The 13614-nt window shown below is 48.0% G+C and overlaps 2 protein-coding genes across 10 annotated transcripts; one reads left to right on the top strand and one right to left on the bottom strand.

The window, feature by feature from the left end:
- Positions 1–954: 954 nt before the first annotated feature.
- On the bottom strand, positions 955–4605 carry C1H17orf80 (chromosome 1 C17orf80 homolog). Of its 3 annotated transcripts, none has more exons than XM_055695859.1 (4): positions 3283–4604; positions 2765–2872; positions 2445–2561; positions 955–1921 (listed from the first exon to the last, which is right to left on the bottom strand). In XM_055695859.1, the coding sequence occupies exons 1-4, from the start codon at positions 4517–4519 to the stop codon at positions 1896–1898; spliced, it is 1488 nt and encodes a 495-aa protein (XP_055551834.1). In that variant the 5' UTR covers positions 4520–4604; the 3' UTR covers positions 955–1895. The 3 variants fall into 3 exon arrangements, with proteins under 3 accessions (XP_055551834.1, XP_014133157.2, XP_055551838.1); XM_014277682.3 differs by having other exon boundaries at positions 955–1924; positions 3283–4603; XM_055695863.1 differs by lacking the exon at positions 2765–2872 and having other exon boundaries at positions 955–1924; positions 3283–4605.
- A 61-nt stretch (positions 4606–4666) lies between these two features.
- On the top strand, positions 4667–13173 carry FAM104A (family with sequence similarity 104 member A). Of its 7 annotated transcripts, none has more exons than XM_055695875.1 (5): positions 4667–4845; positions 6508–6604; positions 10482–10523; positions 10799–10861; positions 12522–13173. In XM_055695875.1, exons 1-5 carry the CDS (start codon positions 4799–4801, stop codon positions 12762–12764), a joined length of 492 nt encoding a protein of 163 aa, XP_055551850.1. In that variant the 5' UTR covers positions 4667–4798; the 3' UTR covers positions 12765–13173. The 7 variants fall into 7 exon arrangements, with proteins under 7 accessions (XP_055551850.1, XP_055551863.1, XP_055551869.1 ...); XM_055695883.1 differs by lacking the exon at positions 4667–4845 and adding an exon at positions 8332–8444; XM_055695888.1 differs by lacking the exon at positions 10482–10523.
- The last annotated feature ends 441 nt before the right edge of the window (positions 13174–13614 follow it).

Genomic DNA, 13614 nt, shown 5'->3' with positions numbered 1-13614 from the left:
GTGTCAAGGTCAGTGTTTTTGGGACTGGGTGGGCTGGGAGCAATGACCTCACCTTGGAGGGGGGGGTGAAGTGCTATGGCAAGGGGCAGGGTGTGGCATGGGGGCTCCCACAGCTTTCTTGACTTGATGTCTGTCTTCTCCCTGGGCCATGTTTCTTGGCCCTGCAGCCTGCCCCCTCGAGCAGCTGGTGTGTGAACCAACTGGGCAGAGCTGTAAGCTGTACTCGGACTGAAATAACCTGGCAGCATGTGAAGGGACTTCTGTGGTAATAAATACTTGGCATCCAGTGGAATAGGCCTGGAGATCAGTGAACCCTAGTGTCCCTCTGGGTTGGTTTATTGCAGTTGGAGGTCTTGGGTTGCTGCTGGCAGGCGAGAGCCATGCTGGAAGGAGGCAGGGTCCATTAGCCTGCTTGCTGCCAGTGTGAAAATGAACGTGTGGTAACGTGGCGATGGATTGATCCAGCACAAACTGATGCCTGCCTCTCCCTGACCCTTCAGTGTGGAGAGAAAGGTCATTACGGCTCCAAGTGTGGAAGATGCAGCTGGAAATCCTGCTGGGGAAGTGACTCAAGTGCTCCCGCATGGACTGTGGAAGGACACCATACAGCGCAATGAAGCCAGTGAGACAGCTACCACGGCAGTTGCTGGACTGGAAAAGCCAGTTGGTTTTGCTCAGCACCAGCTCTCACAGGTCTTTGCACAAACAGCAGAGAGGTCACAGCTTCCCTAATGCAACTGAAGTGGGACTGTTCACAGCTGCCTCTGTTCCCTCCCATGCAGCCGGCTGTGTGTGGACAGTGACTGCTCCCGCTGCCCCTATGCAATCACAGGTTTGATGGGGTGTGGGACCAGCTTGTGCTGGGGTCCTGGGCAGATGAGGGTGTGGGTGTGCTAATCCCCTGCAAAACAGGGTAAGAAGCACCATGTTTGAGAACACATGACACCAAGCAGGAAAGGAAAACTCACAAAGGTTTTTACTGCTGGTGAGAGGGAGTTTTTGGTGAAACACCTCTGACACAGTACTACTGCACTGCTCTTTGAATAAACAGTTCAGGCTTCTTGGCTTTTTTTCTTTTACCCTTCATGCCTGTCACATGACCAATCCTTTTCCAGACATGTTTGGTGATGGCAGGCTACAACTAGCACTCTCATAACTGTCCTCATTTGTCTGATGCAGACATCGGTTTGCCCTTTGGGCACAACAGCTAATCCAATGGACTTTTATTCCTCCAGAAATAGGGCGCTGTGGTCTCAGTGCTGCTGCTTTCATGCCTTCACAAAGGTCCCTCCCTCAGAGCCTCAGCAGTCCCACTAGCGCCATGCTGACGGCAAAGCGGGGGGCTGGGTGTCCTTTGTGGAAAGGCCTTGCAGAAACCACCCTTCTCCTGCCAGCTGGCAGCAAACCCCACCCCACTCCCTGTGGAGAAGGGTAAGTAAAAGGTGGGCTGTGCCTGGTACAACTCTGCTAACTTAAAGGGCTGAAGCCACAACCGATCACAAACTGTACTGCCAAACACTCTGACTACAACATATGTGTCAGTTAACAGGACAGCTCCTTGACCTGTGCTGTTAATATAGATTGTGTTGTCCCAAAGCCAGAGATCTGGGTTCTGCATGCTATAGCAACTCTACTACATCCAGACCTCGGATGGGTGGCTCTCAACACCTCTTTCAGTACAAAGTGTTGCCTGAACAAAGCAGTAACCACAGGCTGTTACTGTCGGCATCTACAGGAGGGTAACTGAAGAGCAGCCCTCAACTACATAACCTGTCTCTGACAGTAAATGGGCCTTTGCTTATTTGAATCCCTGTTGGGGTACCGGTTCTGAGCACTTCTGATGACTCAACAGTCAAACACTGGTGATGGTTCCTTGGGTGCTGTTTCAGCTTCTTTCAGTGGTATTTACGCCAGCGATGACCTTCTAGAAAAACAGGGGAGAGGAGGAAAAAAAAAAACCAAACAACAAAGAACAGTGTTAGCACAGTGCTATGTTCAGGGACTACATGAATGTGCTTTGCCCAGCAGTGATGAGCATGAAACTGACGGCAGTCTTCTCTGTTCATGTGCTGTAGAATGGCACATGAGAGCAAATCCTGCTAAGGAAACTACACAAACACCAGTAAATCCCTTGTCAGTTATGAGTAAATCCAGGGAATGGGTGCTTAGTGTTGGAGTATCTCCTCCCTCTGCTTTATGCAGGGTTTAAAAGTGCTACTGACTGTTCCTAGTGCTCTCCAGGGAGAAGGTGAGAACCAGCAACTGCTATTGCTGCCTTTGTTAGCTAAATTCTTCTGCCTACCTAAGCCAGGTCAGAATACTGTTCTCTGAGCTCTGGTATTAATCTTAACTGTGAAGTATTTAAATTATTTCAGAGCTTGAATTGACATGCTGCAAAAGTGAGAATTCCTGACATAAGACAGACACCAAGAAGGAAATCTTACTGATGTGCTGATAGTTCCAGCCATAGCTGAGGAGGCAGTATCCAGCCAGCAGCATGGAGATCCCAACTGGTCCACCCCTCTTCATGTTGATGTATCTGTTGTAATAGCTGCTCCAGGCTGTTGGAACAGAAACGCAAAGGTCAAATCATGCACAGGCCTTAAGAATCCATTGGTTTCCATGTAACTTTTCAAAGTGAAATTGCTGGGCTCTCTTTATTTACTTCTTGGTAAAGATCCAGACTGGCCACTTGGACCAGGCTGCAGCAACTAAATCATGAAGTGGGACAATTCTGCCCCAAGAGCCAGGAATTTAGCCTCACCTTTCTGCACTCCTCCAAGCAGCCCCTGGGGAGAAAAGTTGCAGGTGGCCAGCCACATGGGCAGCTCCCCCAGCCTTACATCCATCAGATGCCTTTCTGAGAGGGGACCTGTGTGGTGAGAAGTCAGAGTGGTCAAAGGGTGGAAAGAGAGGGCAATGGCTGTGGTGCTTGTGTCCCCTGTGCTGCACGGTGAGCACAGACCTGGTATCTGACACGGCTGCAAGTGGCTTGAGACTGACTCCTCAGAAATGAAGAGTGAATCATGTCTACCACAAAGTGAGTTCACTCCATCAGCCCAAACATGCAAAAGCCTGACTTAAACCTAAATAAAAACATAAACCTTTGGTTTTGCAGGCTGGAGGGCTGAACAGTTAACTGCCTTGGATCCTTCCTGGACTCCTCTCTGAACAAGCCCAGCAGCTTAGAATTCCCATCCCCTCCTTTCCCATTCCTATCGGACAGTTTAGCCTGACACCACAGTAAATCTCAGCAACGAAGACTTTTGTTTCTCATGTTACCTTGCTGTCCCTCTGCAAAATTGCCCTTTGGTGTCTTCACTGTGATCCTCCTGCCTTCTTGGAAAGGCTTCCCTGGAAAAATGCTCAGCCCATCATAATTAGGATGTAAGTCTGGAAACCACTCCAAGCCCATGGCACCTGCCTGCACATTCCTGCCAGAGGCCTGGGATGGACAGATGGGTTGGCTTTTGGAGGTGTGGAGCAAGAACTGCGGGAGTGCCAGCTCAGAGTCCCTCCTTGCATTCAGGATGGGCTCAGAAACTACAGCCATCTGCTTCTTGCGCTCTCTATGCTTTTGTATGCTGGTTAGGTAATTGTTGGACGTCCCTTCATTGTGACCTCTGAATTGCTCTGTCAATAACAGATGGAGGTTCTTGGTATGCAAAGCAGGAAGAGGGGCTTTATGTTCCACATCAACTTCTTGGCACACCTGCTTCTCTTCTGTCACTGTTTTGTCTGTTCCCTCCTGCTGAATGAGGTCACCAGGGCCACTTCTGCAGTCAGTTTCAGGGGGATCTTGAAGTACGTGGGCTTTTGTTGCTTTTAAACTACGGCCTTTTTCTCCCTTTTTGCTGGCAGACACGTTCTCCACAGCTCCATGGCTGTGCGTCTCTCTGTGTGTGGTTTCTGCAACCGTTATCCCCTCCTGCTGGATCCTGCCTGGATCCGGCCCTTCCGCCGGGGCGCAGTGTGTGCAGTGCCTCCCGGCGGCAGTGCCCCCGCTCCTCTCCCCGGTCACCCCGGCGCGCTGCTTCTCTGTGACTATTCTCAGCCCATTTCTCAGCGTTTCAGGTGGATCTTTAATCCCCTCGGGGAGCAAACCAAGGCAACCGGCTCCGCGCTGCACCGCGGGATCCGCCTGCCGCGCCGCGCCGCGCCCACCGGGCTGGCGGCGAGGCTCAGGGCCGGGCCCCCCACCCCGCTCGGCCGCCGCCGCCTTCCCCTTCCGGGCCGCCGCCTCCCGGGGGGCCGCAGCGGGCAGCCCTACGCTGGGGCCGGCCGCCCGCTTGCTGCTCTTACCGGCCGCTGCCGCCCGCGGCCCACTGCCCGCCCCGGGGCCGGCTCCGCCGCCGGGCGTGGAGGGCCCAGCGCCTGGGCCTAGGCTTGGGCCGGGCCGCGGGGCACTGCCGGGGGCCGGGCTCGGCGCGGCCTTGCAATGCGGGAGGTGGGCGCGGAGCCGCTTGAAGGGCCTGCGGCAGTGCGGGCACAGCTCCCGCCCCGGCGGCGCGGCGGCCATGGCCCCGCCACCCTCCCCGGGCCGCGCTGCCGCCAGCCGCAGCCGCCGCCACCCCCGGCGGGGCCCGGGCCCTGCGCATGCGCGGCCGCCCGGCGCGCGCGGTGACGCCGGGGGCGGGGCCGGCCCGCGGAGGGCCTTACGCAGGCGCAGGAGGCGGAGGCGCCGGAAGCGGCGGTTGGAGCCGGACGGGGTCGGCTCTCCTCAGCGGTGGGCGGCGGGGCCGCGCCGCAGCCTCTCGCCTTTCTCCGTCCCGTCTCGTAGAGCTCAGCCCAGACCGCCATGAGCTGCCGGCAGCCGCTGCCGAGCGAGCGAGGAGCCAGACAGAGGTGGGGGACGAGCCGGGGTGGGGGAGGGGAGCGCGGCCTGAGGGGAGGCGGTGGCTGGGCTGGGGCCTGGGCCGAGCGGCGGGGGCTCGGCCTCGCGGGGGCAGGCCTTCGGGCCCCGCGGCGGGGTGTCTCGGGGTGGGGAGGGTGTGTGGCGGCCGAGGGGGTTGCGCTGCCCTAAAGGGGCCGGCTTGAGCGAAGAGGTGCGCGGATGGGCCGAGTTGCGAGGGGGCCGGTTGGGGAGGGGCAGCCCCCTGGGCTCTGGAGGGGCTTAAGCTGGGGCTGGGGCGGCGGTGAGCGGTAAGGGTGTAGCCGGGGGCGGGGGGGCGGCTGGCTGCCTTCGGGAGATCAAACGGGCGTGGAGAACGGCGAGGGTATGGGGGGCCTGCGGTGTGCTGGGGGGCCGTTGCTAGGCGGGCCCTGTTGCGTGGTGGGGGAGAAACAGGAGGGACCGTGAAGCCGCAGGAGCTGGGCCGTGAGCGCCCGGCATTGTGAGGCAGCAGGGCAGACCGGGGCGATGGAGGTGTTGACTTTGTTTGTGGGCTGCCGGCGTTAAGAGAAGGAGGGGCCTGGAGGCGACGCCGGTGTGGAGCAGGGAGAGAAATGGCTTCTCTGAGAAGAGTGGTTCCAGGAGAGGGAGAAGCCAGTGGACGGTGGTGGGTAGCGGCTGAGAGTGCTGTGGGCATCCCTGGGATGGGAGAGTGAGGTGGCAGCGCCTGGTCTGTAGGCGTGGACCAAATACTGGTAGCTGAGTCTGCTGCAGAAGCTTGTCTGTAAGAAAAGATTTGGTTATAAATACCTCACTTGAGTCCATTTTGACTCATTTGAGTACATACTCATTTTCAGGCACCAAACAGCTCTATCCTATAATTCGGATAGTACCCAGCACACTGAGGTCCTGGGTGACCTGTGGTGGTTGTAGTGTGGGAAAAATCATTTGATATTAATACTAAAATTCTGCAGACACTGAGAGATGTTGGTCTGCAGGATTTCTAGGTTACTGTTGTTGATCAGCTGCTGTGAAGCAACACTGATGTCATAAGAGGATGGCAAATGTATCAGAAGCGGGGAAGGGTTTGTCTTCCATGAGGTGTTTTCTGACAGAACTTTCCACATGGAAAGCAATGTTGCTCAGGAATGTAACTTGACTTCAAATGCTGTCAGAGTGGAGAGACTGAATAAAGCAAATGATACATAGGCGCTAACTGCAGGCCTATGTAAGCAAGATCAACATAATCAGGTATTTATTGGAAGTATGGTCACAGCTACTTTTCCGGGCTGCTTTTCTCAGCCTGTCAGGTGTCAGTCAAAGTCCCAGGCTTATTTTTAGACATGCCCGAGTACTGAGAGCAGTTGCAAGGCTAAGAATTGTCAAACGAGTTTTAGAAAGATGCTCAGCACTGGTTTGAATGGCAGGTGTGACTCCACGTCCCTTAAACTGATACAACAGCATCAGCCTGGCTGCTTGGTGAGAAACGTAATCGTTTTCTCTCTGTTCTGTAGACAACCGCTAAAAAGAATATGAAAGTCCACAGCACCTTAGAGGTTTAGATATACCATTGTTACTTTCTCAAGTTCTCCCGCTTTTTTTTGTAGAACAAAACAGAAGGCATATTCAGTAAGCTGATAATATTTTTTTTTCCTTTCTTCCTGAACTTTCTTCAGGAAGAGGAGACGGAATGGCAATGAGGATGACTGTCATGTTCCCCAGACAAAACGTAGTACCAGGAATACTGTCCTTCAGGACTCTTGGGACACTGAGGTGAGAGCCTTCTCGGGCAAATTGTCTCCTTTAATGCTGGATTTAAATAATGGTTTGAATATTCTGTGAAATTTTATTCACGGACAGTAGTTAATGAAAACACTTTTTTTTTTTTTTTTTGCTTTGTGTATGAGGTCATGAGGTTTGACTCTGTTAGGTACTTAAGAGATTGAAATCTGTGAAATGTGGTTTGGAAACCAGCATGTTTTCCAGTGAACCTGGTTATTTTTGACCTGAATATTTCTGTTAAAGTATTTCAAATACTGATGTGTAGCACCCAAGTGAAGATACAAGAAAAGCATTTGCTGCCACTTCTAGTTCTGCTGTCTGAAATGAGTTGTAACATACCCAGAGCCAAGGAGATGACTAGGGTAGATTACAAGTGCATGTGGTCACTTTGCCTGGTCATCTACTCTTCCAACTTAGCATTTACTTACACTAATGTGATTATTTGTGGTAGAAAGTCAAAAAGCATTCCAACTAGTGTGATACACAAAGTGCCTGTTGCAAGCAGTAGTGCTTATCTGATGTTTAAAAAATGCTCTGACAGAACTTGCTGGTTTAAGCAAGACTCACTTGTTCACAGCTGAAACATTGGAACTCAAACTATTTGGTTTCTACTCATATTTACCGTGATCTTTTGCTGGACGTGGGATAATTTGTCACTTATTCTCTCATCGCTTGCATGACAGGTGTTCCAGGATAGTACAATTTGCTGGCTATGAGATTATTTTTTTAAAAAAAAAATGCTCATTTCCAAACTGCTGCCAGATTTCCTGAATTGTTGCCTGTATTAATCATCTGAAAATTCACTGTATGCATTTCTAATTAGCAATGTAGTTCTGTTGCAAAATGTTAATGAAAAAGATCATGCAGAGCAGAGGCTCCCTCCTGGTTTGTTAAAGGAATAACTCCTGGAAGTTAATGGAAAGGATTTCTCTCTAAGTGTTTTGAAATATCCTTATAGTTTTTTGTACAGCCTTCTCACTCTGAGGATTGACTGTAATGAGTAGTTACAAACTACTGTGGTTATATTGAAATACTGACTGTACTTTGCAGGAAGTATTTAGTGCTGTGTAACTTTGAGCAACATATCTTTTATCATATGATAATGGTTTCAAATGTAGATTGACATTTAAAATGATACAAAGCTCTGTATCCCACTGTTCCTTTTGTGAGGGAGACTTTCTTTTAACCCATACACCTTTGCAAGTAGCTGATGTGGTAGTCGGCGATGTTGTATAGAAAGTGCTCTAACAGCCGAGACATTCATCACAAAGAAACTTGCCATGATGAAAAACATTCCTGGTTCCTGTATTGCTGTTTTGCCAGAAGTAAGACTTGCTGGGTTGAAGTTGGTGTTGCTTCTCGGGTATAACGGGTAGAATCATAAATAGCTGCTTGCCATCTGACACTGAATCACTTGTCCAACAGGTTAAATGCCTCTTCATGTGTAGAGTAGTTAATGGCTAAACAAGCTTTGTGGCGGGAGGAGGAAGAATTTAGTGTGGAACAAGGGATTGAAGTAGGAGTAATGAAATTAAGAATATCAGGAAAAACCTTAATGGTGAGTGGCAGAAGCACCTTTGCTTGTCATATGAACACTTGGCGTTTGACTGGGCAAAGCCGCTAAAATGCAGAAATGGAAATAGTCTTGTAGTAGCCACACAAGAGCGGATGACCTTAACTCTGTCCTTAATGGCTGTTTTGTTTGGGGTGCCTGCAAGTGAACAGCATGGGCATGAGCTGTCTGCCCCGCCACCAGCGCAGGCAGTGCAGAGCTCAGTTGCTGAGGCTAACATTAGGACTCCTGCTTCATGCATGCGTTTGTGTTGTACAGGTATGTTTTTAACACATTAAACCCTGATGTGCAGACAAGGATAATTTCTTACTGTTGATGCTAAAGTGGGGGAATGCGCCTGCTGGACACAGTTTTACAAAAATCAATGTTCCCTTTCTTGAGGGAACAAAATTCACAATGTCATCTACTGATGAATAGATTTTGTTTGTTTGTTTTCTTGTAATGTAGGATTACTGAACTGAGCATGCCCAGAAACTGAAGTCAGTACTATTCAAATGTTTCTTTAAGGGTTTCTTGTGCCAAATGGAGAAATTACTGTGCTTACAGTGCACAAGTGCTTGTGATTGATGTCACTTCAAAATTCTTGGCCATTTGCAGTGCTTTTATTTAGTTTTATGATACTTCACCATTTGCAAAGACAGCTCTTGCTGATTAAAAATCTTCACTAGCTTTAGGATATTGAACTAGGAGAGAAAGTGTGTGTGTAGGAGCAATTTGTAACTTCAAAGAGTACAGGAGAAGAGAATTGCTTTTCATCTAAAGGCATATGCACACCTGCTTTTTGTGAAACATTAGCTAAATCGGTGATTTCTTTTGCCTTCGTTCAGTTGAAAGTGGACTGTTTTCTCTTACAGAGTGTGCTTTAATTGAAAGCATAACAGTATGAAAATCAGGCAGCCTTGTTACTAAAACTGGCTTTTGTCAGGATTTCTTTCAGTTTTGTTGGGTTTTTTTAATGTCTTGCTCTTCATAGCTGACCACAGTATGTGTAAGATGAGGGGAGATATTTTTTTTCTTGGTGGCAGCTCAAACATGGGCTGTTCAGTGATGTTGTCCCTCAGTCCCTCACTTCGAATCCTGCTGCTCACGTGAGCTAGGTTTAATACAAAAGGGTATTGCTGCTTTCTCCCGCTAGATTGTCCTTTCACCCAGAGTAGACATCATTCTTGCCTCTGACTTTCACAGGGGGAACCTGAGATTCTCTTCAACCTGTCAGCCCTGCTTCTTGGCAGATTGCTGTAACAATGTGCAATTCCTGCTCCTCCTGGAACAAACCACCCCCACGCTCCTTAGGTGACAGCCACCCTGGGGATGACAGTAAACTTTTGCTTTGCAGTTCAGTCCATGCACAGGCACACAACGAAAACACTAGACTAGAACTACAGCGAGCATTAAACATTAGCGAAGCAGAGCGTTTGCAACTGCATTTCACTTCCTGTTCAGCCTGTCCTTTGTTTACCAGGTTAGCTGTGGTATTTTCCCTGGTACTCAATAAATCCAGTGAAAGCCCTTCCTACTCTCCCGTCACTGCTGGCCTGTACACCAGTCGGGCACAGCTGTAGTGAGGGGCCAGCTGCAAGCAGCTGCTCGAGGGAATTGTGAGAACCTGCACTTGTGCTCTGCAACCTGGGGAATCACCAGTGAAAAGGCCTTTGCTCAGATTTTCCCTGGGAAGGAAGGGAGTCTGCAGTGTTCTGGCTAACTTTTCCTTCCTAAATAACTTCTGTAAAACCTGATTTCTTGTGGTTCCTCTTTGTTGTTCTGGCCGATGACAGGGTTCCCCACAGCTTAGAAATACTGTTGGTTTATTGGTAGAGATTGCTGACACACGGCAGCAGTCGCTTCCCTCAAATCAAAGTTTTTGTCTAGTATTGCAGCAGTGCCACTCTAGCATTACATGACTGAGGAAGGGCTGGTCTTAAATTCTAACTGGAACCAGATAACATCTCTGTTAAACTCATCTTGAAAGATTTTGAGAGCAGCAGGGTCTGAGTGGCTGTTTCTTAAGTTCCTGCCATGAGTGAGTGAGGTGCTACATCACAGATCAGCAGATTAACGCGTTTATCAGGACATTTGTTTGGAAATTATTTAAAACTTCTGTAGCTACTCAGTGTGATGTTAAGAGGGGCTAATAAGTCAGGTAAACCTTGAAGATGCCCTTTTGATACTTAAAGTACTCAAACTTTAGTTGGGCTACTTTCCTTTGCCCTTTTGCTTAAAACTTTGTTTCATTGTGTAGATGCCTGTCATTGCTGACATGATGACTTTAAGGATTCTTTTTTTGTCTAATTGTAGTCCAAATGCGTAACAGAATGTGCACCACAGCCTGGGGAAATGGTAGGTCTTTGATGTGATTTGGGCAATAAACGGGCTTCACGTGCTAGTGAATTTTTGCATTAGAGAAATGGAAATAAAGAGGGTCTGACAAACCAGATCTGTCAACAGCCTTAGATGTAGGAAGCACGTCCCAGGACACAATCTCAGCTTTAAAAAAAAAACTAAGATATGCATCAAGTAATAATTATTAACCACTTTGAAATATTTGTTAAGATGTGAGACTTTAGTAGTAAGTAATACCAGGTTCTCATTTCAATTTTTACCTTGATTTTCAGAAGGTGGCTGTAACGAAAAACAGTAAGGAACACAGACTAAAAGGAAACAAAGTGTCCTGTGCGGTGGGTTTCTCTCCAAGGCTGCTGTGACTTGTTTAGTGTAACAGCGTTGCATTTCAGTTATTTGTGCTTCTATGCAAAATGAGGTGGGCTAGCAAGCACCATTTTGTGGCTCCTCTCTGTCCTTCTAGTGTTCTCTCTCCCTCTCTAGTGTTAGCAGCATTAGGAAAAGGAGCTGGTTGCTCATATAGTTACATCTGCTGCTTCCTCAAGAATGACTTCACATGTGTTTTGTTGTTTTCTCCTTGCTAGCTGAACCTAACACACCAGCTGTGGGTGCAGCCTTGGTGCCATTGTCTTGCTTGCTGTACTACAACAGAACTGAAGCATTTTTGGTGCTTAGCAAAACAAGGAAATTTATATCGTTGAATTGTCATGATCGATTGTGGAATCAGTGCTGCGGGGTTTCCAGCTGGCACTGAGATGTGGTCCACCTCACACATTCATACAGTGCCTTCCTGGGCCTTTCTCACTGCTCATTGACTTGTGGGGTGCAGTTTGTGCCATTCTTCAGATTTACTCCAAAGCAAGGCCTTCTGGATGTGGTGCTGACTGTTAAATTACTGTGGACTTCTTTACATTTGTCTTCCTCTGCTGTAGCCACCAAGCTTTGAATTCTGTAGTTTTATTTTAATACTTACAAAAATCTGGGTGGGGGTTTTATCTGCTGTCACTTATGTTGGCTGCTTTTGTGAATTTATTTCTTATGGGGTGGCAAAGTAGCCATTCATTGATTCTTAAGCACCTAAATATTTGCAGTGTTGTCCTGAACAGCATATTGCACAGTAATGAAATATTTCAGCTGTAACTAATAGAACCTTTTATTAGCAGCCCTTAAAATGGTGTAAGCCGAACAGTTTTATGTCTTTGAAACACTGAAAAGGATGGCTAATGCTCTTCCAGTCATTACCATGAAATGTGTTTATCCTAAATGCTAGCAAATGAGCCCTGTCCTCTACGCAAGCTAAATCATAAGTTCTCTTCTCTGCATGTGGAAGTTTTCAATGCCTGTTGCTCTTGACACGACAGTGAAAGTAAATTATTATGAAAAACTTAACTGGGAGAAGAGTAGTTGTATGTTTGTCAAGGTGTTCAAAGACTTAAAATGGGTATCCTGTTGCATTTGTTTTTAACAGCCTGTTGCTTTGGATGCTTCAGATCTCATTTTAGAAAGATCAGTTTGTAGGGAAATGCTTTGCATGGTGCTTACCTAGAATGTCTGCTAGAACAGAAGTGATAAACTTTCCTTGTGCCCTGCCTGCTTTTACTGACACGTGCAGTTCAGTAGGAATGTTCTTTATTTTCCAATTCTCGGATGAATTCAGCAAACTTCACTAGTGCTAACGTGGGTCATGGGGACAGAGCTGGTGGGCCTAAACCCAAAAGATTGAAATCCAATGTGCTGGAGGTCAGCGAACCTCTGGGTGAAGGCTTGCTCATCCCTTCAGCTCTGTGACGCTTTTCATGTGTTGGCAATAACAGAAGCTATGAATGCCAAGAAAGCACTTGGTGGATTTACATTAGTCCATCAGGCTGAATGTGAGCCTGAAAAATCTGGAAGGGAGGGACTTAACTGTAAAGATTGTTTGCTTACCTGCGGTGTTTCATTAGGGACAAGAGAGAAAACTGTGTGATTTTGCTGTTAACCTTCTCTTTGTCTCAGTCCTCCAGCAGCGATAGCGGCAGCAGCAGCAGCAGCTGTAGTAGCAGTAGCATCAACAGCCCTGACAGAGTGTGCGGTGCAGAAACCAGCCTAAACCCGATAATTGCAGGATCCAGCCCTGTCTCCTCTCAGTCCTTCCATGAGCAGTCTGCACTAAGCCAAGGTCCTTACTTCCACATCAACCAGATCCTGAAGGAGGCACACTTTCACAGCTTACAAAGCCGGGGACGCCTTCCTACATGATGGACCAGCAGTTCCCTGCCTTCTGTGAAGGGACAGCACTGTGTAGATTTGATATTTCAACTTAAAAGTTTGTTAAAATGGAGTTGCACAAAATGCCTGTTGCCTTTTCAGTCTATATTTGAAATAACAGGTTAACAGGAAATTGTTTACTTGTGGTTTGCTGCACTATTGCAATGCAAAAGGGGCTTTGAAGCAATTTTTATAGGATTCTTTTTGGGGTGGTTATAAAGTATGTGTCAAGAGGAGACTGAGGAATCCACATCTGTGTTATAGTATTGCAAAATTTCCAATTCCAATAGACTGCCTAATCTGTTTGTTAGCAATTTGTTGCTTTATGTAAAGTTCTCTCAAGCGTTCATCTTCAGTTTTATAAGTCTTTTTTAATTTCAATAAACTAGTAAAAAATTTATTTGGCAACACAATTTTTTTGAGCACTTAGTGTTAATAAGATAGTAACTGGCATCCCTTAGGAATGCCCCAGCTGTGCAGCTTAGGATGTGATGAGCCTTATCTTGCTTGATCTGTACTGCTGCAGTACTGAAAAGAAAATGTGAAACTAGAACTGGGAGCGCTGAGGAGGCAGCTGTAGCCAGTGTCAGGTGCCTGCTGGGTTTGCCACTGAGAAGAGTAGTGAGTAGTCTGGGGAGGGGTTTTCAAAGGAGGGAGGAGTCTTACGTTGCTCTACTACCTACTTCTAGCTGGGAGATGTTTTGTTTTCTGTTACAGGGTGGAGGTTGGTTATGGTTTTGGGTTTTTTTTAGTTTGATTTTAAGGTTAATGCTTTCTAAGGAATAGGAGGTGGAAGAGTAGCTACACCTCCGTTCCAGCAGCCAGAGTGCAAGGACAATCC

This window comes from Falco cherrug, chromosome 1, assembly GCF_023634085.1.
Source record: "Falco cherrug isolate bFalChe1 chromosome 1, bFalChe1.pri, whole genome shotgun sequence".
Classification (NCBI taxonomy): Eukaryota; Metazoa; Chordata; class Aves; order Falconiformes; family Falconidae; genus Falco; species Falco cherrug.
This window is presented reverse-complemented; position numbering and strand designations above follow the sequence as displayed.

What these genes read in the sequence shown, in the direction of transcription:
- FAM104A (XM_055695875.1), top strand. Translation starts at nt 4,799, where the DNA reads ATGAGCTGCCGGCAGCCGCTGCCGAGCGAGCGAGGAGCCAGACAGAG. An exon ending in GAGCGAGGAGCCAGACAGAG is followed by an intron (nt 4,846 to 6,507) that starts GTGGGGGACGAG and finishes AACTTTCTTCAG; the next exon opens with GAAGAGGAGACGGAATGGCA. An exon ending in AGGACTCTTGGGACACTGAG is followed by an intron (nt 6,605 to 10,481) that starts GTGAGAGCCTTC and finishes GTCTAATTGTAG; the next exon opens with TCCAAATGCGTAACAGAATG.
- C1H17orf80 (XM_014277682.3), bottom strand. Translation starts at nt 4,519, where the DNA reads ATGGCCGCCGCGCCGCCGGGGCGGGAGCTGTGCCCGCACTGCCGCAGG. An exon ending in TTTTGCAGAGGGACAGCAAG is followed by an intron (nt 2,873 to 3,282) that starts GTAACATGAGAA and finishes CTCACCACACAG; the next exon opens with GTCCCCTCTCAGAAAGGCAT. An exon ending in CTGGAACTATCAGCACATCA is followed by an intron (nt 1,925 to 2,444) that starts GTAAGATTTCCT and finishes CTGTTTTTCTAG; the next exon opens with AAGGTCATCGCTGGCGTAAA.